The sequence below is a fragment of the Babylonia areolata genome, chromosome 13, assembly GCF_041734735.1.
Source record: "Babylonia areolata isolate BAREFJ2019XMU chromosome 13, ASM4173473v1, whole genome shotgun sequence".
NCBI lineage: Eukaryota > Metazoa > Mollusca > Gastropoda > Neogastropoda > Buccinidae > Babylonia > Babylonia areolata.
This window is the reverse complement of record NC_134888.1, coordinates 11,738,968-11,763,343: the sequence shown is the minus strand read 5'-3', so window position 1 is coordinate 11,763,343 and position 24,376 is coordinate 11,738,968. Positions and strand designations below refer to the sequence as shown.

The window sequence follows — 24,376 nt, the reverse complement described above, 5'->3', positions numbered from 1 at the left end:
TGTTGTTTTTTTTCTTGATTTTTTTTCCAAATCTTTTTTTTCTTTTTTTCTGGCCTTATTCAGACACTATTTATTTTTGGTTAATTTGATTTCTTGTCCTGTTGTGACTAGCACACAACCGTACCAGCAGACATAAAATCAATTACTCAAGTTTTTATGTCTACACCAGTGCATTCTCCAATGACCTAGCAGTGTAAAATAGTAAACGAACAGTGCAGAAGTCCCCTCCTTTGCCCCTCCCGCCTTCAAATCATGGCGTAGTGTGATTTCTTCCGGCAATCTGTTCTTCTGAAGTCTTCAGAACAATACGGTAGTAGTAGTAGATAGGGACAAAGCAAACTTTGAAGCTTCTGCACAGTCTTAGACAAAGAGTCTAAGACTCAAAACTTTACATCACCTTATATGATTTTCAGTCTCTTCCTTGCTTCATATTTTGGTAGATGTCAAGGTTTGACGCTTCATTTACTGTTTATTTATTTGTCAAACTCTCTCTCTCTCTCTCTAAAAAAAAAAGTTTTTATAGAACTGTTCAGTTGATTCTTGAATAAGTTAGTATATGGTGCTTGTTTTAAATGAGGTGGCAGCTGATTCCAAACATTTGTGTGTCTTTCGTGTGGTACACTGTTGAAAGCTTTACAAAAATCTAAGTAAATTATATCTACTGGACCCCTTTTGTCAAGTAACAAATTAATTTCCTCCGTCACCTCCTGTGTGATGCAAGACTTTTTAGTTCCAAAGCCATGTTGGCACTTACCTTGCAGATTATTTGTATCCATGTGTGAAATAATGGCATCCCTTATGTTGTGTCTAAAGTTATTGTCATTAGAATTATCTTCCTCTCGTATGGGCGAGTTTAACGACCTACTGGCATTTTGCCCTTTATAAGGTCAAGTTCTTCATGGCTGTGGTCTTTTATTATCTTCCTTGATGCTCGGGGAATATACAGAGGGTGCCAGAGGAACAACAACGGTCAGGGTCACAGCCACTGAGATACATATATATATATATATATATATTTACATCTATAATATATATGTCTATGGCCACACCAGATGACAGTCTAGTTTTTGTACAATTTTCAGTTATAAAATATATTCTTCATTACACACCATAGATCTGTTTATCTCATTTGTCCAAGCGACAACACAACAAATGGCGACAAGGATGGCATTCATCTGTGCCTGGCCAGCTAAGTATTTTATTTGAAAATTGTAGATGATCGGATTGAAAGACAGTTTATTTTCCCTAAAGTCTACTTCTACTGGTGCACACCAAGGTACAGTGCTGTCACCTGTCCTATTTACACAAATGACTGCCAAGGCACGGAGGAGAATCCTGTCATAAAATATTCTGATGATTCAGCAATTAAAAATCTGTCCAACTCTGATGCTCTTTACTTTAATGAAATTAAAAAGTTCTCTTCTTGGTGTGAGGAGAACTATCTGGATCTGAATGTAATGAAGACGCCTTGCCTGTCGCTAACCTGGTTATAGATGGTCAAACAGTGGAGAGGGTCAATGAATTTTTAGGGACTATGTTAGACGATATGCTGACTTTTGACAGGAATGTTGATTCCATTGATAAGAAATGCCAATCTAGAATATGTTGTTTGCAGAAATTTAGAAATATTGGTATAAATTCAAATATTCTTCAAAGTTACTATTGATGTTGTATTGAGTCTGTGCTCACACTCAGTTTCATTTTTGTGCTGATATGGAAGTTCGGGAGTGAGGAGTAATCGTGTTTTGAACGATGCCATGAGTGTGTGCAGTAAAACTATGGGAGTGAAACAAGCTATTATGCAAGAGCTGTATGAGAAGCGAGTGGTTCTGAAAAGCAGGCAGACAGCAACTGATGACACCTATATTTTAGCAAAGTACTATGAGCTGCTGCCATCAGGACACTACAGAACTTTTCAAGTTGAAATCTGGAGCTCTGATTTATCTGAAGACTTTTATTCCACGTTCAATCCACATTTTAACTTCTTGAGAACTCTGTGTGTGTGCGTGTGTGTGTGTGTGTTCGTTCGTTCGTTCTTTAGTTTAATGTCTTTTCACTGTAAGTGATATTAGACGAAATGTGTGTGTGTGCGCGCGCGCGCACGCACGCTTTCATGCGAGTACGTGTGAAAGTCTGTGCATGATAAGTTGTATGTGATACATCTACATTGTGTCTTCATTATATTCCTAATACTGGCTGTCTTTTTCTTTCTTTTTTTTTTGTGTTTGTTTGATTGTGGTTTTTTTGTGGTTTTTTTATAGTTATAGTCTCCATGTTGTTTACTTGTCTATGTTGTGATAATGCACCTGACCAAATTTCTCTAGTTGGAGATAATAAAGTTATTCTTATCTTATCAAGGGTTTTGTGCTGCTAAGTAGAGTGAACTGCTCAGTAGACACTGGTTGGATGACAGTGTGCTGCTTAGTGCTTAGCAGGAAATTTGTTTTGATTAGAAGTTTGAGTTAGTGCTGTTGTGTGCTGTTCTTCAGTAAACACCTTGTAAAACTAAAAGCCACTCCATGTGGTCTTGTTTGAGTGTGAACAGATAGTGTGAACCTACCCTGCACTTGTCTACTTTAACTTCTTTTTTATTTTTATTATTATTATTATTATTATTGTGTGTGTGTGTGTGCGTGTGTGTGTGTGTGTGTGTGTGTGTGTGTGTGTACTACATATGCAATCACAGCCAGTTAGTGTTAAAAGAATTTGCCTGCAAAGTTCACACAAACACATTATAAATGCATGTGATGTATATGTGTGTGCATGCACACACACAAACACATTCATACAATCCACACCAACACACATACATTCATACAATCCACATCACAACTTGTCAGTGGAAGAAATTGGTTTATGAACACTCATGACAACTCATTTGTAGAAACTGATCAGGATTTCTCATCACAGCCAAAGAAACATCTACACTATTGCATGAATTAGAGACTATGGTATGCTTACATTGGTGTTAGTACATATGTGGTTCTCCCATTCTTGGCAGCTGGAACAAGACCAATATCATGGAACATGAAAAAGTCCACAATCTGTATCCTTTTTACAACCACTAGTAACTATTTCATTGATGACAGTGGCCAATTCACTCCTTGAAACTCTGATAAAGCCCCAAATCAGGCTCTGTTCATCATCACTGGAACACTGAGGTCCATACCAGAAAAATGATGGACAAAATTATTCAGATACCACAAAGTTCTACATAAGAACAAAACAGAAGATAATACAAATCTACAAATAAGTTCAAGAAGTTTATCTCAACTGAAGATCATCTAAAAACACCAGAAAGATTCCAACCCTTTAAGACTGAAAAGATAAAACTAGCTTTGAAAAACAAACCAAGGAAAAAGGTTTACACTTTTTGGTCAGCCACAGTCACTATCCAGAAAGGAGAAGGCATGGTTTATATCCAGCATCCAATTGGATAAAGGCAAGCAGAGGCAAAATCTACTAACCTCCACTGCACAACTACAGAACCCCAGTAGATGGCCTCATCTACACTGCAGATGTCAACAACACAGCAAATGTGGACACCCAGGTCACCGTTCTGACAGATACAGAATCAGGTCTCGAGTCAGATGCTTTGAATAAGCTGTCGCAACTGGGAAGATTAACAAAAAGTTCCTCCGAGTTGTACTGCAAACTGTGGGATATATGAAAACAAGGAAGCAGACAAAAGGGCAAGGAAGATGATGATGAAGAAAATTCAGTGCCATATGCAGAAGTGAAGACTATTATCAAAACTCACTTGAACTTAACCATCCTAGCCATAAAACAGCTACCACTAACAGTCCAGACCAGAGCAGGTCACTGTCTTTCACTTGTGGACAGGGCACAATAAGTCATACATTCACATACACCAACTATTTTGTGCTGCAGGAACTTCAATTGTCTTGAGGAGATCTGCCCGACATCCACTTCCAGGGCAACAAGGCAAGCTGCATGGGCCTCTGCAAACTCTCCAAAAGACAACCCATTTCATCTCACTTGCTAACCATAAAGTGTAAATAGTGAACAAGAATAAATGAACAGAAAGGACATCATAATGATCCACCAACTGGTTTCCCCTAACATTCAAACTGGAGTGGAACGATGTCTCAGTCATGCGAGTGTGTAGCTGTGATTTCCCTATTCCTTCACTTTTGCTTTCACTTGGGTTCCAGTCCACTGGTGCAAAGGCATCACAGTCAAGTGGACTGAGGGCATTTGGTTATGTTAGGGTTATGTTGGGTGAGCTGAAAACAAAGAGACAGAAGACAAGAATGGGGTGGTGGGATGTGGGGAAAATGAGATTTACAGAAGTGGGCAAATCCAACTAAACTAATCAAGCCAAAAGTACATGTCAGAACAAATATAAAGACATAACACCACTGACCTCAGCAATGCTGATTTCTGCTTCTGTGTACTGTAGTCCTTTCTGTATAATGGAAAGCAGGGCAGCAGGGGGAACCAAAGCTCCATTGATGTTGGACTGACTGATGTGACTCTCAATTCCAAACACATAGGCTGAGTGCACAAAACCTGTAGTCATTTGACAAAAAATTCCCCCATGAGACTCAAAAAGTGAGCAACAATGTGCCAGTGCATGCACAACATGAGTGAAACAGCAATAATCTCTCTCTATCAACTCTCTCTCTTTATCATAACAATAATAATATGCATAATAATCATGTTTCATTAAATTCAAATTATCAAAGCTGTTTCTTCTTCTTCTCTCTCTCACTCTAATACTTTTTCGTTTTCTTTGTTTCTTTTGAGACACTCGTAAGAGCAAAATTAATGTTGAACTACACACTTGTGTTAAATCAATATGGAGGTAAAATTTTACCCTAATCAACTAATACTGCAGTTTTTGTCAATCCGTAAACAACTGTCTGGGCTTTCTCACTGTTGACAAGAATCCTACTGCTGAGTGAGAAACTTGTCACTCAAAATCTCTCCTCTAGCTGAAATGGATTCAAACACAATATACCAAATACATTTTCAACTTCAAGTAATTTAATTCATTGATTCTTGTGTGTAACGACACTGAAGGTTTCCACCTATCTTATGTCCTAAGGAAACTTATAATCATGTTTATCTGCCATGTGTGCTGTTTGTCAAAAGAAAAGAGAAAAGCAATGGTGAGATAGTAAAGGAGCAAAGCGCAGCTTGCAAGGGAAGCAACTTGATTACTCTTTTGTCCAAATGCATTTCTGCTTTCATACGTGTGATGGAATGTTCAAATATTCTTTTTGTCTGTTAGAAATTTTATTCATTTATTCTGTGTGTGTGTGTGTGTGTGTGTGTGTGTGTGTGTGTGTGTGTGTGTACACATGTCAATGTGTGTGCTGACTATGTGCTGATGCTAAGTACTGTATACACGGTGACACCACATAATCTACGCATTGATCCGACTCTCCCATTTTCACAATTGGGCACAGACTGTTCATAAATCATGAATTATTAATTCTGTCCAGATCTGAAGTAGCATACAGTGAACACACACACGCGTGCTCGCGCACACACACACACAAACAACATTCTGGGGGGGGGGGGGTTGTTTGTTTAAACATTTAAGTGAAAAGACATTAACTGATTATGATGATTAATGATCAAAAGAAAGACATGTATACCCATACACCCATGCATGCATGGATTATACACCAATAAAAACACACTGACACACACACAGTTTGTAATTGTTTAAATCAGAAAGCTATGGGGAGAAGCATTATAAATAAAAATTATGTCCTGGTATAAATTCTATAGGACACCTTAAAAAATCATTCAAATAAATGACACAAACTGACAAAGTTAGCAAAACAGAGGAAAAAGAGCAACATGTGAAAAATGGAAAAGTACGTTTGTAATGGACTAAACAGTAGAGTTTGTATTATACTCCCAGTTTGGCTAAATATACTTACCATGTCAAACTGATGCACTTGAGTTTGACATGGTAGAGTATATCACTATACGACACCAAAATGAAGAGTTCATATTATACTTCCAGTTTGGTTAAATATATACCGGTATACCTACCATATCATTATCAAACTCAAATGCGTCAGTTTGACATGGTAAAGTATATGACCCCAAAAATGGTTTGCATTGTGAAGGGCTCACCTGACTTGCTACTAATACTAGTAATAGCTCCTGGATGCCAAATGAAGAGAAGCATTCCCAGCTGGGCAGGGACTTACTCCTCTTCAGGAATAGTATACTCTCAAAAAGGTCAGACTCACATGAGCACTCAGAGAAGGACAAGTAACAGAATTCTAATAAAATAACCAAAATTTGTCTTGAATTTGTCAGTTGGTGAAGTGGTTATATATTCCAAAAAACAAGCGTCTATGGACCAGTTATATGGGATAATAGTCCAGGAATCGAAATAACCATAAAAAATAATTTTCTAAAGATAATGAATCTTCTCAGTACCATATCACTGCTTGTGACATAATACATTATTGAGTGTCATTGAAATGAGCAGTGTATTATATAGTATATACTCATATATGTATGTCTTTGTTTAAGTTCATGTATTGTGTAATGAGGCCTGTTGAAAGCAACAAAGTATGTTTTAATCTCAGAACTGAGTGGACCACTGACCGTCAAAGCAACATGAATTTGAGTCATAATAAATCGCAAATCAAATATTACCTGATTCTTGCAGGTACCTGTACACCAGAAAGTTGACTTCATCACTTGTGAAACTCATCTCGTTCTGTTGGATGCAATTCTATAAAGAAGCAATCAGTCTGACACAGCCAATCTGATCAATGTGTTGACTGGTCCTGGGAATGCTGCACAAGCTGCACCTGCATACAACAAAGCATGATAACAGATGACTCTATTATTTCTATATCAATAATGTTGTTTATCAAGACATCAAATGTAGTATGTACCCTTGAAAAAGGAGAATGTGGAGTGTTGGCCTAGTGGTAATACGTCCGCCTATGAAGCGAGAGAATCTGAGTGCACTGGTTCGAATCCCAGTCGCCAGTATTTTCTCCCCCTCCACTAGACCTTGAGTGGTGGTCTGGACGCTAGTCATTCAGATGAGATGATAAACTGAGGCTATGTGTGCAGCATGCACTTAGCACACGTAAAAGAACCCATGGCAACAAAATGGGTGTCCCTGGCAAAATTCTGTAGAAAAATCTACTTTGAGTTTGATAGGAAAGCAAACGAGTTTAATGACACTGCAGGTAGAAAAAACGAAAAATGGGTGGCCTCTCAGTGTAGTGACACACTCTCCCTGGGGAGAGCAGCTCGAATTTCACACAGAAACGTCTGTTGTGACAAAATAGTAATACTAATACAATACAACTACAACAAGTTTCACCAAATCCAAAAATGGTTAGATTCATTTAAAAATTGGTCAATTTTTTCCAACTTTACTCTCAGTCATACATTCCTCATGACTCATGGTACATCATTTAATTCTATTTCTAGGCATGTAATGTGTTATCTCAGGTTGCTTCACTTTGTTTTCAAAGCTAGAAATGAATTAAAGTATATTATATATTCTTTAATGGGCTGTATGGATAGAATCATAGATACATGAATTTACATTATCTGTGTTATGTTCTGTTGTGTTAACTGAAAAGAATCAGGAAAAAGACCCCCCTCCACCCCACCCCAAAACAAGCAGATTAAAAAAAAGGAATAAAACGCTTAATTTCTATGAAACTTGAAAAAAATATCTATGTGGTTGGCATCCTTCAAAATGTGTATACTGGCAAACTATTACACTATGTATGTGTAAGTGTGCTTAGAAATAATGAAAATGTTTTAATAAAAGTGACAACATAGATATCACAAGATTGATGCATGGCTTTGTAAAATGACTGAATTGTGATTTCTTTGCTTTTGAAAGAACAGAACCAGCTTTGTAAGGATAAAAACAAAAAGATCAAAGGTTCAAACTTCCCATGTCTTCATCACCACTTTCCAGTATAGTATAGTTTCAGTTTCTTAACGAGGCCTCACTGTGTTCAGACAAATCCATATATACCCTACACCACATCTGCTAGGCAGATGCCTGACCAGCAACATAACCCAACACACTTACCCGCTTTGTCAGGCCTTGAGTGCATGCTATTTTTGTGTACCTATGCATGCTATATTTGTGTACCTATCAGAGTGGATTTCTTTGACAGAATTTTGCCAGATGACAACCCTCTCATTGCAATGGGTTCTTTTTCAGTGTGCCAAGTGTGTGCTGCAAACGGGACCTTGGTTTATCATCTCATCCGAACCACTAGATGTTCAGTTAGATTTTCCATTTAAACTTTGGAGAAAGGCAAAACAAGCACTCCACATGAAAAACAATTTTCTGTAATCTTCTATTTTGGGGTTATTTTCTTTTGTGTTAACAAATTAGACACACACACACAAAACAAAAAACTTCAAAGGTTGAATCAGTCCTAACTATACTGTTATTATCACCACCAAATAACAATTTTTGCAGATCTATTGAAATAAGCTGGTTGGTACCAGAGACTGAGAGTGTTGTTAATGCACATGCACAACCTAAAGCAGTATGTATGGTTGTGAGCCAAATCAGTTTGGATGAAAAGACCTACAAAAGGCACATTTTATGGCAGTCTGTGAATGACGGAATGGCGTTTATGAGGATATGTGGTAATGTTTATGGTGACTGAGATCTGTTTGTAAAAAAAATTTCTGGTCCCATAGCACATTCCAATCGATGTCCTATTACATGGGATTGGCACAATTTACTGCAGCTGGCAGATGATGCATCAATGTAGCCTCCAAACTAATCAGAAGTTCCTATCCCATTAAAAGAAAGGTATTTTTTAAAATAAAGTAAAAATGGAAAATGACTGTTGTTAAATTATCAAGCATTATTCAATGCTTCAAAATGTCTGATAAAGTGTTCGGTTTTGCTTGGAAAAAGAAACAAAAATGTAACAATAACGCAACTGTGTAAAACACTTATACTCAGTTATAGCTTCTTTACAACTTTTTGTGCCCTTCCTAGAAGTGCATTGTTATCATAATTAGAATGTGTGGGGGGAACTTTTTTTTTCCCAATTTTGTGAAGAAAGTGCGTCTGAGCGCTTGTCCGAAATCCTGTGAGCTTGACCCTGTCCCGTCTTCTTTGTTGGTTGAATGTATTGATGTTCTACTGCCACATATTACTCATGTCATCAATTCTTCCTTACTGTCTGGTTGTTTCCCTGAAAGCTTCAAATCTGCTGTTGTACGTCCACTCATCAAGAAACCATTTTTGGATCATAACTGTTTGAAAAACTATCGACCTGTCTCTAATCTGTCATTTTTATCAAAGCTGCTAGAAAAGATCATATTGTCTCAGCTCTTACTAGTCTTAGCTCATCTGGAACAAAATAGCTTACTTAATTCCCACCAGTCAGCTTATAGACGTGGTCATAGTTGCGAAACGGCCCTTCTTAGAATAGTGAATGATTTGCTTTCGGGATTTGATGACGATAAGATATCTGTTCTCGCTCTCTTAGATTTGTCAGCAGCTTTTGACACCATCGACCAATCTATGAACAGACTTAAAACTTCCTTTGGTATTCCTGACACTGCACTAGCATGGATCACGTCTTACCTGTCAGACCGTACACAGAAAGTGTGTGTAAATGGTAGATACTCTAGAGTATCTGCCTTAAAATATGGTGTCCCACAGGAGTCGTCCTAGGTCATGTTCTTTTCGTGCTGTATGCGGCTCCTGTGTCGGATGTCATCAGTCATCATGCGATGTCACATGAGAGCTTTGCTGATGACACACAACTTTATCAGTAGGCTTCCATAGCTGAATTTGATGCACTGGTGACTCGAACACAAGAGTGCATTGCTAGCCTAAAGGTAAGCTATCCACTCTGACCTTTTCTGCAGTCTACTGATCTGGCCCCAAGTATCTTTCTGAACTCCTCCATATCTATACCCCATCTCGCCAGCTCCGTTCTTCCTCTGATACTCGACTTCTCTGGATACCTCACGTCAGAAGTAAGACTTATGGACACATATCGTTTTCTTTTCAATCGTCAAAGACGTGGAACAAGCTCCCTGATAACCTCCGTCATTCTGATTCCCTCGCATCTTTTAAATCTCGTCTCAAAACTCACCTTTTCCCTCAGCAGTAAGTTCAATTGTGGCAGGTCGCACTTCCTTTGCGTTAGCTGTACTTGACTATGTATACACGTATACATATGTATGTGTACATAAGTACATGCATGTATATGAATGTGTATTGTGTGCGCGTGCGTTTATTTAAGTTTGTGCCTGCCTATGTGTGCGTATGTGTTAGGGTAGCTGTTAGATACACAAGTATTGTTAAAATGTATGTACGCAGTGTGTGTGTGTGTGTGTGTGTGTGTGTAACATAGATCTAATGTTTTATGTTAACAAAGCGTTTTTGTAAAGCACCTAGAGCAGATTTCTGGATAGTGTGCGATATAAGTATCCATTATTATTATTATTATTCATAAGAATTCGGTTATCAGACAGTCTTCCATCAAAAGTGCATTTAATAAAGTTTACTACGAACACAAACACACATTTATTACATTTAAGAAAGTATACTACGAACACAAACACACATTTATGTATCAGTATTACTCGAAAATATTAAAATGCAACCACTTCTTCTTCTGAAGGTTAAACGATCACAATCATCTTCCTGATTATTCTGTCACTCAAAAATAATTGCCCACGCTCTTGATTAAAGCCTGTGTGATTCCTACAATCATTTGTTGGCAATATCCACATTTCTCCCCCTCCATTCCTCTAGCTCTGTGTGACTGACTGATTGAACGTACAGCTAAACTCGAGCAAAAGTTGTAGCTGTACTGACATTCATTGGATACAATACACGGTAACACTCCCGAATCACGTTTCCACCACTTTTCTCAACCTCGCGCATGCGCAGTTTTCGCTACATTTTCTTACAGGGGGCTCGCAACACAGGCCACCGCAATCCAAGTAAACGTGAGCTCCATCCTCCTTCACAAAAGCTGCGATTGATACCCAGTTCAGACAATGAAAAAGACTATAAGATGTGCCGCTTTGAGAGAAACGGTGTGGTGTTGTATGGAAGAGATTTTAGGACCGTCAGTTTTGAAACGGACTATATCAGATCTGCTGCTTACCGACCGAAGAAACGACTGTTGTTAACGAGTACTCACACACACACACACACAAATGTGTGCACGCACGCGTGGGTGTGGATGTGCGAGAGGCAAAATGAAGGTAAACAGTCGGGGAGGGGGAGAAGGGATCCTGATATATTTTCCTTTAATCACACTTAGTTCACAATTTACTCGAAGTAACTGAGTCTGGTCTAAACGTATCAGTACTGACAGAGTCATCAAAATCGGGGACCAGAGTGGGATGGATTATTATCACCACTGCCCACATGGATGACCACTGTCCACAACACCATGGTGCTTTATATAGTCATGAAAAGTACAATCAGTAATTACAGACTTTAAAAAAAGATAAATTAAATATTCTTAAAAACACAATGATCTGTAAATGACTGTTCAAAAGATAAACTGCATGATCTTGAGCAAATTTTTAGGCAAACAAAAACCTGAACTCACCGAAGACTTGACCATACCAAATAATTTTATGACCATAGTATTGAATATCGATAGGATATAAAATTTATAAGACTCACAGTGATAAACTGATGTGATTCAAACTGTTTCAACAATACTGTTGTAAGTTGGTAACTCTGTGCAATGTGGTGTGATTTGTCCTGTTATTTTATTTTTTTTCTTTCAATAAGACATACTTATTGACACTGACTAAAAATACCATGAAATTAAGTATACAGAATAACGAGCTTATTATTTTTCATCATTTAGTCAATCATGATGTAAATGTGGACATGGTATTGACAGCCTTTTTGAAAATGTATCTAAATGATGGAGACCACACACACACACACACACTTTCCACTTAAAGTGGTATTACGTGTGTGCGTGCGTGCGTGCGTGTGTATGTGTGTGTGTGTGTGTGTTGATTCTCTTCGTCATTTAGATATTTTCAAAAAGAATGTCGCAACATGTGCAAGTTAACATCTCATTTCATTACATCATGTGTAAATTAACATCACATTTCATTTTGATGTTCTTAAAGTCTCTTCCATACCACAATTTGAATGAATGTGTGACTCTGTGTGTGTGTGTTTTTGTGTTCGTTCTTTAGTTTAGCGTCTTTTCACTATCAGTGATATTAGACGTTAAAAAAAAAGTGTGTGTGTGTGTGTGTGGGGGGGGGGGGGGGGGGGGGGGTGAGAAGAGGAAAACAGTAAAAAGGTAAACTAGAAAACTACTGTAAAATGTATAACTAACATGCAATTACATTTAACAGTAACAATTCAATAATAATAATGATAATAATCAGAAACCATTAATACAATTCTGAAGTGCATTAAAGTAATGTAGAAATAGGGCTATGAACTAATGCCTGTGAAAGTTCGACCATAAGAACATCGTCAGAAATAACTTTACAAAAATCATCTGCAGAATTATTATTATCTTTGAAATACTAGGGCAAGAAGGTACGTAACTGCTGACAGTGAAACAAACAATGATGCAAGCTGAACCGCTTACCACAGATGCATGTAACATTTTTACTATACTTTATCTTCAGCGCATCAAGTTTTTGCATCAAGTTTTATATGGAAGAAAGTAGAGGTTATTAATCTTGTACAGCAAGCTGATGGAGAGAGAGAGAGAGAGAGAGAGAGAGAGAGAGAGAGAGAAATTCCAATAATTGTAATACATTAACAGCCCTTTGTTTGCACAATCAGAATCTGCTAAATAGTAGTTTTAGTACATTCTAAATCACAGTCTGTATCAAAAACTATATTAGTGTCAGGCAAAGGTGAGGGTATAACTAGAGTAGACTTCTGCTTGTAGTTGTTTAAGTTCAATCACAGATGTTTGAAAGGAGGGAGCCCAGGATCTCTTATAATTCAAAACAAAAACAAACCAAATAATTGTTTCTTTTTCTACAGGGTGTCCTCTAGCCGGTGAAATTAAAACTAAAGACGTAATAACAGATATGATAATAATATACTTCAACAGGTTGTGTACAAGACGCAAAGTTTAAGGTTTGGTTCTATGGTCATTTCTTCACATTCCCGCTCTCTCGTGTCGGGTCAAGTGTCATCTGAATTATTAAGCAAAATCTTAATCTTGAAGCACACCCACACACGACAGTTACCTTCAAAGTATAATCATAAAGTCCTTTTGAAAATATCCAAACAACGATGAGAACTGACGAGTTGACCTGTCATGTTATTATTAAGGGGGATGGCCTTTGGATGTGTTGTGAGGTCTAATCTGCCGCTTCGGCGTGCATGTCAGGTCCACTTCTTTTCTGCACAAGCAACGTACTTTGATAGAACTCTGAACGCTGTACGTATGATCCACGGATGAAACCACACTCAACACTGCTTACGAAGTGAGCACAAACTGGTTCTTCCACAATTTATGGAGCACGGCTCTGTCTTGCAGCACTTCGCAGATCAGTGACTCTGAAATTTACCGTGCTGTAGACAATTGGTTTGGGATTTGAGAGAAACCTTTCACCTCACAGGGACAATGGCGGAAGGATATACAGACAGTTTCAACACTGTGCAAATAGGTCGCACAGTAATTCTATCGATCCCTCAACAGTTACACTCCACATCTTTTAAAACAGTCATTGTATATTTCAATGAATCATATGATGAAAATACACCAGACGCCTTCAATAATAATTGTCAATTGTACATGAATTATTGATAACCTGACAATCAACTCTATGCGCACGAATAATAACAATGATGTGCGCGACCGGATTCAACTCGTGACGTCAGAATGAAAGAAGGTCAAGAGACAAGTCCATTTCTAAAGGGGCGAAAACAAACTTGCTGACATGGGAAATGATTGAACATATTTTTGGCTTAATGTGTATAGATTTCGATGATCAGCTACAGGAAACACATTTGTGGAAAATAATGGCATCCCCCCTTAAATGTCCACAAAATGTTAAATCCGATAGAAAATCCTCAAACATGCAACAGTTTGTAAAAATGGGTCATCACTACGGAACAAAATTGCTCAATAAATAAGATTTCATGTGTTTAAGTGCTTGCGCTGCACCTTTGTAAAGGCTTAAGAGTCTTTGTCAAAGTTGTTCGTGTTTTTCTCTTCTTCTGCTCAGGAGTATCTCAAATGTCACGCCACTTCAAATTATATAATTATTTCCTTCCACCGATAAATGGACTCGTCTTGACCCCGATTATTGATGCGTCAGGAAAGTTTGGCTGGCATTCAGCATGTCGCCTGGAAAAAGACTTCCGTCTGCAGGGTCTGCAGTAGAAAACAGAAATCGGTGGACGCAGTTTTATAACAGGGTATTTACCTGTTTCATCATACTCAATTTGATTATCTGTTTAGCAAGCATTTATGAAATATGTCACCAGATACAGCGGGCAGTTCAGTTTAGTTCAGTTTCAGTTTCAGTAGCTCAAGGAGGCGTCACTGCGTTCGGACGAATCCATATACGCTACACCACATCTGCCAAGCAGATGCCTGACCAGCAGCGTAACCCAATGCGCTTAGTCAGGCCTTGAAAAAAAAAGAGTAAATAATTTTAAAAATAGTAAATAAATAATAGATAAATACATAACTTGAAAAAAGAACTACTACTACAAATAATATGTATAAGGCGCAAAAACTTGATGAAGTCAACTATAAGCGTACAAATAAAATAAATAAATAAATAAATTAATTAATTTTTTTTTTTTAAATAAATAAATAAAAATAAGCAGATAATAAGATAAGCTGCTATGCAACGGTACTCGAAAGGAGAGAAAGACTGAAATGAAATCTTCACTCACTGGCAGATTATTCATTTATAATAGTAAACGTCGTAATTCGAAATAAATCCCAGGATGCCAGATCCCAAACTGAAAGATGCTAGAGTTGATCCCTCTCAGTGTATATCTATCCCAGGGTTGATACTGTACTGGCTCCCGTTTGTGATATATTCTAAATCATTATTGAGAACAAAGTGAAACACTGACCTGGTCGCACTCATAGATCACAGGGCATTCCGCGGATAAATACGACGGAAATGATTAATTATTATCAGTATCCAAACAAGTTTCATACTCACAAAACTCGACACTCTCCTCAGTGGAGCACGGCACCCTCATTCAACCCCGGCATCACATGATCTTGTATAGTAGGCCTCAGTCTCATAAGCCGCTTAATTGCCGCTGAACTTTATAATCTTTCATTTCACCGAAGTTTCACTAGTATGTAGTGACGTCGAAGTTAATGCATATTCATTCATTCCTTTGTTAATTCATTATGTCTGTCTGCTTCCCTTCAAGTTCTGTGACTGTATCAATCTCTCCGGCTGCCTGCCTCCGTCTCTGTTAATCTCTGTATTTCTCCCCCCCCCCCCTCCCCCTCACTGCTGTTAGTAAGCTCATGTCCATCCGAGTTGTGTGGGTCAGCTGAAGAGAATGAATTAAGTTTTGTATTTCTTTACCCGGCTACTTATATAGTGTTGTTTTTTTAAAGAAGAATTTATCATAAGAAAACAATCACAGTCACGGTGATCTATGTGTATTTCGGCTGAGCCGTTTGTTTTCATCATCCACCGTTACAAAGTACTTATTACTATATTCATATAAAGCTTTCAAAAGACTCAGACGTGCAGATGTTGTAAGTAATGTATTGTGTCATTACTGATATATTTTCTTTGTGTATCATCACCATCGTAACTTATTTCCCGATAGTCGAGCCGATAGTCTTCTGAATATAGTAATATCCGGGCGTTTTATTTCATCTCCCTCTCTCTCTCTGGGCCAGGGGTGAGTTCGAGTTCACAGATCTAGCAAGATGCAGATTCAGAGGCTCTCCCAAAATTTGATTAAGTTTTATCAATTACTTCAGTTTAAAACAAACATACCCACCAGCACTAAAAATGGATACGAATACTTACCAGTGATCCAAATATTTACAAAATGCTTCAAACACAAAACCATGACATTGAAAAAATTACTGCACAAAGTTTTCGGACTGTCGTCTACCATCAATGACAGCAGTTTTCAGGCTGACTGAAAAGCGAAATGCACGAGGTAGTTCAGGGCACATACCAAAATGGTCCAAATGTGGCAGTGAGCAACAACACCGTTCTTTTTACGACAAAATAGAATAAATCATACTGATCACATTGATATACTGGTTACCGCTGTAGGGGATCGGGAACATAATTAGAGTTTGATTTTTAATGATTGTTTTCACACTTCTGGCCGTGAGAGAGCGCCTTACAAAGAGTCGCAAGGTGAGAGCATGTTAAGGCGATTTCGGAAGCGCCCTGCTGCCGCGCTGATGCTGCCCTACACCTCTGTCCGTTGGACACTGGGGCAGATGATAGACTGATACCGTGCAGAAAGTAAGAGAATTCTTTGGGGTCAAAAGGAGAGAAACATTTTTGATTTCATGTATTTCATACTAAATTGGTAGAAGACGCAAATTTGCTTTTATTAATGTTTTCTAATTTCTTACCAGTCATGACATTTTATAAATAATGAAAACAGTATTATATTGACTGCAAAGGTGAATCTACGAAGGCAACACGGGATCATTTCGTTCGTAAGTACAATTTTGTTGACATTTTACGCAATGCACAAGAAATACTTCAGGCTCTGCTCATTAATGTGCAGAATATATATATATATATATAGATACGTGTTAACCAGGTTTATTTGAGTGAACAGTGTCGGAGCACTGTCCAAAATTAATCAGAAAATATGGAAGGCAGGTGATGGCAAAATCGCCCATCATCATGTCCTGATGTGAACAGAACGGTATGGGATACATATTTTTCTTTGGAAGTGGACCGGGTGTTTGCAAATCTGACTCATGAACCCTGGTGCAGTAGACACGCCAATTTAGCGTCGTCATACGCCTCGGAGACTGGATGTCTGCACCTTCTAAACTATCCATGGGCCGCTACCACAAGGGTTTCCGCTCTCTCCTGTCCCCTACAACGTCTACACGAAGGGCCTTGCAAACTTAAACAACAATGGAATAGCTCGGGTGCTTACTCTTGCGGATGATGGCCTGGTCTTCAAAACTTCGAAAGATGCTCAGGAAAGAACCAAAGCCGTCCAGAAACAACTAAACAATATCGCTCAATGGTGCAAAGACACAGGATCTTCCATCAATCCAGCGAAACACCAAACGTTTCTGTACACCCTCAACAACAGAACCGCGAGCAAATCACCACCGCCTGTCATTCGACGGGATTCAGATCGAGAAAACCGAATGCCTACGTTACCAAGGAATACAGTTCGACAGGATGCTGACCTTCAGAAAACGGAAAATGCTGTTCTCAAATGAAAAAAGGGGTCTTCAGTCTTAAAAGCAATGGCAACCAAAGGTATTGAACAACGCCACCTCTTCCTGCTATACCAATCACTCGTCCTCAGTGTGATCGAATAGGGACTTGGGCTAACAACACCGTCTCAAAGCAACCTCCTAAAATTAGAAAGAGTTCAAAATGAAGCTATGAGGCTGATCCTTAGAACAACAAAAGACACGCCCACGGAAACTATGCGATACCTGCTTGACCTTCCTTCAATGTAGGCCAGAAACAAGTTAGAACAGGTTAAGACCTACTTCAGAGCATTTGAAACCCCTCAAAACCCACTGCATGACGCAGTCAAAGAACCAAAAGGCAGCCGTCTAGGACGAGGAAGATCATGGATGGGGCAAGCAGAAGACACAATCCAGCTAGTATGCCGACTACAAGACCTGAAAGAAACAAAAGAATGGGAGAAAACCCCCGAAAACCTCAATCATCTATTCAACACAGCTATTTCACCCACTCTAGGAAGACATTGTCGGGAATGGCCAGAGGGCAAAACTGATGCAGAAGTGAAGCTACTCATAGAAGAAAACAGTAAAGAAGAGGACATCATCATATACACAGATGGCTCAGTCGCCAAAGACCAAAGACGGTTGGGGATTCACTGCGAAACAAAATGGAAAAACAATTAGGGAAGAGAATGCTGCCTACAAAGTCACAACCTCCAGCCTAACGATGGAAGTTGAATCTGTGACATGTCCTCCAATGGCTATCGTCTATCCATATGCCCGGAAACCAACATGCCATGATTCTAACGGACTCAATGAACCTCATACAGAAAATTGAAAATGGAATGGGAAGCCCAAAGTGGCATAAGGCAATGCGCAACTTTCAGATTAAAAAACTTACATGGTCATACTGCCCGGGACATGCAGGTGTTAAGGGAAATGAGCGAGCTAACAGACTTGCTGGTAACGCAACACCAACGAGCGGCCTACATCTAGGAAAATCGGAAATCCTCAGAAAAGTCAAAGAATATCAAAAAGAACAGGTACAAGGCCATCACACCATCGATCGCCTCAAAGAAATAAAGGTAGAGAGAGGGAGCGGCAGTAATTCTAGCATGAAAGGTAGAGCACGATGCTTTGCAAATCAAACAAATATCGGCATCATTTCCAAACCAACATTGCGCAAATTTCTTCAAAACGGAACAGTCTCTGTGGGCTTTTCCAAATACAATAGACTGAGCAACACACTAGACGCCACGTTCTTGGCATCAGAGATCTTTTCCCACCCCTCTTGCGGCCAATCAGTGGCAGCCTCTGTGCGTGTGTGTATGTGTGTCAGTTTGTGTGTCTGTGTGGGTCTGCGTGTTTGTATGCGTGTGTACGTGCGCGAGAGTGTAAGTGTACACAAATGTCAGGAGAGTTCTGTGCACGTGCGTGTGTGTGTGTGTGTGGGGAGGGGGGAGGAGGGGGGGAGGGGGGGGGGTAGAGGATGAGGTATGTGTGTGTGTGCATGCCTAAACTGTGGGAGCAACGGAATATTGGAACGTATATATATTTGTATAATTACATGTGTGTGGGTTTGGGGGTGGGGGATATGGGCGTATGTGTGTGTGCTTGTACAAGTAAGAGTGTGTGTGTGTGTGTGTGTGTGTGTGCCGTGGAAGCTGCGATACGTAGCCTAGAAATGAGTGTGTGGAGGAGGGGGGGGGGAGGTACGGGGGTGCAAGGTAATATGTGTGTGTGTGTGTGTGTGTGTGTGTTGGGGCTCATGTACGTTTATGTGTATTTGATTGTGCTTTCACATCTGTGAAACTGCATGTTTGTTGCATATCTGTTATGCATATATGTGTGTATGTGTGAATGTGTGTCTGCATGTTTTACATTTATTTGCTTATTTATCATCATTTTTGTCTTTTTTATCTAATTATTTTTATTTTATTTTATTTTAGTTATATATCTAAATATCATTATTATTATTATTTTATTTTATTTTATTTTATTTATTTATTTTTTTGTACGCTTATAGTTGACTTCATCAAGTTTTTGCGCCTTATACATATTATTATTAGTAGTAGTAGTTCTTTTTTATGTATTTGTCTATTATCTATTTATTTACTTACTTATTTCTTTTTATGTTATTCATTCATTTATTTATTTATATTTTTTGTTTGTTTTGTTATTTTAATTTATTTTATTTATTTACTTATTTATTTTTATTTATTTTCTTTCTTTTTTTTCCCTCAAGGCCTGACTAAGCGCGCTGGGTTTCGCTGCTGGTCAGGTATCTGCTTGGCAGATGTGGTGTAGCGTATATGGATTTGTCCGAACGCAGTCACGTCTCCTTGAGTTACTGATACTGATACTGATACTTATGCGTCGGAAAGAGAATGCAGCTGGCTGGAGTACAAAAGGTGGCAAACTGAAGTGCATCAGATAGTCATGAAGAGTAATGCTGACTGCCTGGAAGATGAATTTGGGTCAGTCTCCAGAACTTTGTTGGAAATGAGGGCCACTCAGTCCGATTCTCTACGATCGGCTTCGGATCCAATCTGTTTAAGTATATCCAGATTAAAACACTCCACTGTTGGACGCCGTTCTTTCTCTGTCTGCGAACCTTGCATTTGGAATGAAACTCCTCTTTCGCTTCGTCAGGTTTCCGCACTCAGCTCTTTCAACTCTGGCCTTAAAACCCACCTCTTCCCAAGATAGCCTCCCTCCCCTGTCTCTTCTTTGTCTTCAGTTTCTTCAGTTTTCGAATTATGCATGCGTGTGAATGACTGGTGTGAAATCGCTTCGATTTGTCTCTGCACAAGATTCAGCGCTACTGATACAAGTAATATCATTATTATCAGTATTATTATTACTATTATTATTATTATTATTATTCAATATAGACATGTTACCAGGATTGCAACTGAATAAAGAAATATCTGGAACAATTTTGTGAGAATCTGTTTTGTTCTTATGTCTTATAATATGTGTTGAAAATCATGAAAAAGATCCAAAATTTAGGCGCCATTTTGTGACATGGCAATGTGCCTGAACATGAAGTAGTCAGAAATAAATAAGTACAAACTTTATCAAAATCCAGTCCATGAATTTTTCAGACCTGGTCTATACTTATTTGTTGTTATAATAAAACATCGACCATCAATGATAATTTTTTTTTTTTTTTTTTTTTTTTTTAAGAAAAAAAAAAGGGTACATTAAGTTTGAAATATCACGCAAAAAAACCGCGCGGCAGACGCGAACAACCCGCTCCACTTGACATGTTTTTCATTCATTCAACGGCAAGCACATTCCTAAATAAACTACACGTTCTTTACTTGCAACAGGTGGTCAACACAACTATCTTCGACGCACAGCACCTACACTCATTTTTTGGTAAAAACGACTATTCCACTATTTAAATGTATGTCGACGTCGCTCTTTTCTGTGTTAACGTCCCAATAGAAATATACATGTAAACAAAATTAGAACTATTTCCACATAAATCATGCGGATTCATCGCGGGAAAGCGGCGTCAATCGGTTTGACAAACACCCTTCAATCGTGTGTGTTTGAACACAGATTTAGAGAATGTGGTGTTTCCAACATTGAGTGTGTGAAATGTACATACGTTACACGGAAATCTCCGATATGTTCATTCGCACCCAATGGTTGATATATTGTTTGAAAATAAACCGTGTATGTTAATTTCGTTGTTGTGGTGGTTTGTTTATACATTTTCTCTCATCCAATTAAGTTCAGACGCAGTCACTGTTTCTCGGTGACACATGGCGAGATGCGGTGACTGATTCGGATACTGGCGTAAGATTTCGAAACAAGTCAACTAATGTTGTTCGATAAGACTGCTTTCAGTTGAATACTTGCTGCATCAAAAGTTCCAAACAACAAAGTTTAAAGTAGAAAATCACCCCCTTTAGCTACCTTGATTCTGGCTTATGCTGTCTGGTGAAGTTTTATCACGAAATGATCTATTATCAGTTCACGTGACAGGTGAAGTCTGGGGAAAAAAAAATATATTGTATCCGAAACACGTCAGTCCCTACGATCTTATCGTTTTGCAGAATTTTATCAGAACAGCCACGTTTTACATTTTACAAGGTCTGAAAAACCAAACAATGCACCGATTGTGAATGATTTTTATAAAAAATGTAAAAAGATTAAAGTGAAGCATTTAACGTTTGGAAGTGCTTGAGATAAAGTTAAGTGTTACGTCAGGACATGGAACACATGTTCTTCTGTTCTGCTTTACGCAGAAAAATAAAATTTCTTATTCTTAGTTTTTGACTCACTTGTGTAAACAAAGTGAGTAAGTTTTAACCCGGTGTTCGGTTGTGTGTGTGTGTGTGTGTGTGTGTGTGTGTGTGTCGTGGTAAACTTTAACATTGACATTTTCTGTGCAAATACTTTGTCAGGTGACATCAAATTAGGCATAAAAATAGGAAAAATTCAGTTCTTTCCAGTCATCTTGTTTAAAACAATATTGCACCTCAGGGATGGGCACAAAAAATAAAAAATGAAGCCTAATTATATGCATTCTCTAAACTTGGCACTTTGATCTGATATTCTGACCCAACAACAAGAGCAGTCATTATTATCATTTTTTGTTCAAACAGGAACTTCTTTTGCTAAGCATGGACGTTTCATTTATGGTGCATAGTAAAAAAAGGGAAATTATTCTGTAATTAATGCTAGGGGACTTAATTTGCTTTAAACTGATCTTTCTCATCTTAAACATTACATTTTGAAATTATACTCAAAACATAAAAAGCTTAGATTTTTTTAAAAGTGTATCACAAGTGAGTCTTGAAGGCCTTGCCTCTCTTGTTGTTTATGTTGTTGTTGTTGCTTTGTTTTTGTTTTGTTTTGTTTTTTCTCATAGTTTTACTTTTATTGCATTTTGTTTTTCTGTAATCCTACAGATTTGTTTGCTGTGATGATAAAGCTAATGAGTTTTCTGTTTACTGATCGAATAAAAAGATACAAAGAATCCGGTGTTTTTATCACAATTATTCAGATAAAGAGGATAACTTTTGTCAAGTTATATAAATTATACTGTTCCCATTTCATAATAAAATGAACAGTAGTACTTTAAACAGTTAAACATAGGAGAGAATTAAAGTGAAAATGGAGTGCCTGTAGTGTTTAGAAAAAAATAAAGTTCATCCAGGGTGGGGAAGTAAGTTTAGGTATTTTGTATTCCATGTTACATATGTCACAAGGTTTTAGGTAATCATTAATAAGATACATAATTTTGCACAGACTTTGTTTGATTTCACTGCACTGGGCTAAGGATTGCATGATAGAGTCATTATTAGCATTATTATAAATCCAGTAATTCAAACATCCATGTTGGGAAAGTTAGTTTGGGTAACCTGGGTTCAATGTTGCAACAAAGTTTTATACAATCATTAATAGAATACATGATATTTTAATATTGTTATTGTCATTATTGTTATCATCATTATTATTATCATTATTTATATCCCACGCTAAATTGATGTCTACTCCGCAAGGGTTCATGAGTCACATTTGCAAATACCAGTTCATTTCCAAAGAAAATTATGTATTTCATACCGTTCTTTTCACATCAAGACATGATGTTGGTCGATTTTGCCATCATCTGCCTTCCATACTTTCCGAATTAATTGTCTGGACAGTGTTCCCACAATGTTCATTCAAACAAACCTGGTTAACACATATATAGATATTTATACATCCTACATGGACAAGCAGAGCCTGAAATATTTCCAAGTTGTGCGTTGCATAAAGTGTCAACAAAATTGTACTTACGAACGAAATGATCTCGTGCTGAAACTGGAAACTGGAAAACATTCATAAAAACAAATTTGCGTCTTCTACCAATTTGGTATAAAACATATGACCCCGAAAGACCTATATTACTAGCTCTCTGTACAGTATTTGTTGTCTGCCGCAGTGTCATGCCCACAGATCAGCATCAGCGCGGCAGAAGTCAGTCACATGTACTGTACCGCGCTAAACGCTTTCCTCTGGCGACCAACGTACCGCACTTGCGTAAACTTCACATGCTCTTGCCTTGAGTCTTTGTAAGGCGCTCTCACACGGGCAGAAGCGATAAAACCACACGAATCTTGAAATTAAAAATCAAAATCTAATATGTTCCCGCCCAACTACAGTGGTAAACTTTATATCAGTGTGATCAATATGATTCATCCTATTTTATCGTAAAAAAGAACCGTTTCGTTGATCACATTTGGACCTAGCGCAAATCTTAATCTAAATTCCTTAGTCTAAGTTACATGTCAAAAGGCTTCTGCGCTGGAAGAAACGGAGACAACTCCTGTTCAAGAAACTCATCGCAAAGCAAGCTGTGAGCCGGTTGGGGAGCACACTGTCACAGGTTACAGCAAAACTAACGGACATGATTGAACAGCTGGAAATCTTTTCAAGAAGCCGATAAAATCTAAAATCAGACACCCACCTCTGAATCGTAGAAAAACCATGAATGCGTGACGACTAGAACAAGATTCAAGATTCAAGATGGGTTATTCATATAGGCCAAGGCCCCTTATGAAGGGGTATGTGAACATAATACAATGAAAAACAAAGAAAAAACAAACAAAAAAACCCCACCTACAACAACAACAAAAACTAACTCACATAATACATCATACATAGAAAATTCGATATAACATAAGTTCCAAATGAAAACTAGCCTAGCTACGAAACAGTGTTTTCATGACGTAATAGTTTCTCGGACTTTGAAACCTTTATATAAATACAAGGCAAGGTTTCTAACAATTTCACAGGAGGTTGAAGATATTAACAGGTTCACTTTAAACATATTCGGTTGTCTATAATATTTAGGCTTAATAAGTGATTCTCGAACATTCCTCAAAGCTGGACAACAAAGGACAAAGAGCATTTCATCCTCTGTCAAATCTTTGCACAATGGACAAACCTGATCACTGTCATTACATGTTCTGTATCTATAATAATGAACCGCAAACTCA

General features: G+C 38.1%; 1 protein-coding gene across 2 annotated transcripts in view; it reads right to left on the bottom strand.

The window, feature by feature from the left end:
* The window catches only part of LOC143289057 (F-box-like/WD repeat-containing protein TBL1X), a 133,788-nt gene extending 120,149 nt beyond the window's left edge, over positions 1–13,639 (bottom strand). Inside the window, exons 1-3 of one of the 2 annotated variants that reach the window (XM_076597873.1) lie at positions 13,219–13,639; positions 6,652–6,809; positions 4,388–4,533 (exon numbers count right to left, since the gene is read on the bottom strand). In XM_076597873.1, the coding sequence (XP_076453988.1) occupies positions 4,388–4,533; positions 6,652–6,709 (204 nt within the window). In that variant the 5' untranslated portion in view covers positions 6,710–6,809; positions 13,219–13,639. The remainder of the gene's footprint in view (positions 1–4,387; positions 4,534–6,651; positions 6,810–13,218) is intronic. The other variant, XM_076597874.1, reaches the window with a different exon arrangement.
* Positions 13,640–24,376: the final 10,737 nt, after the last annotated feature.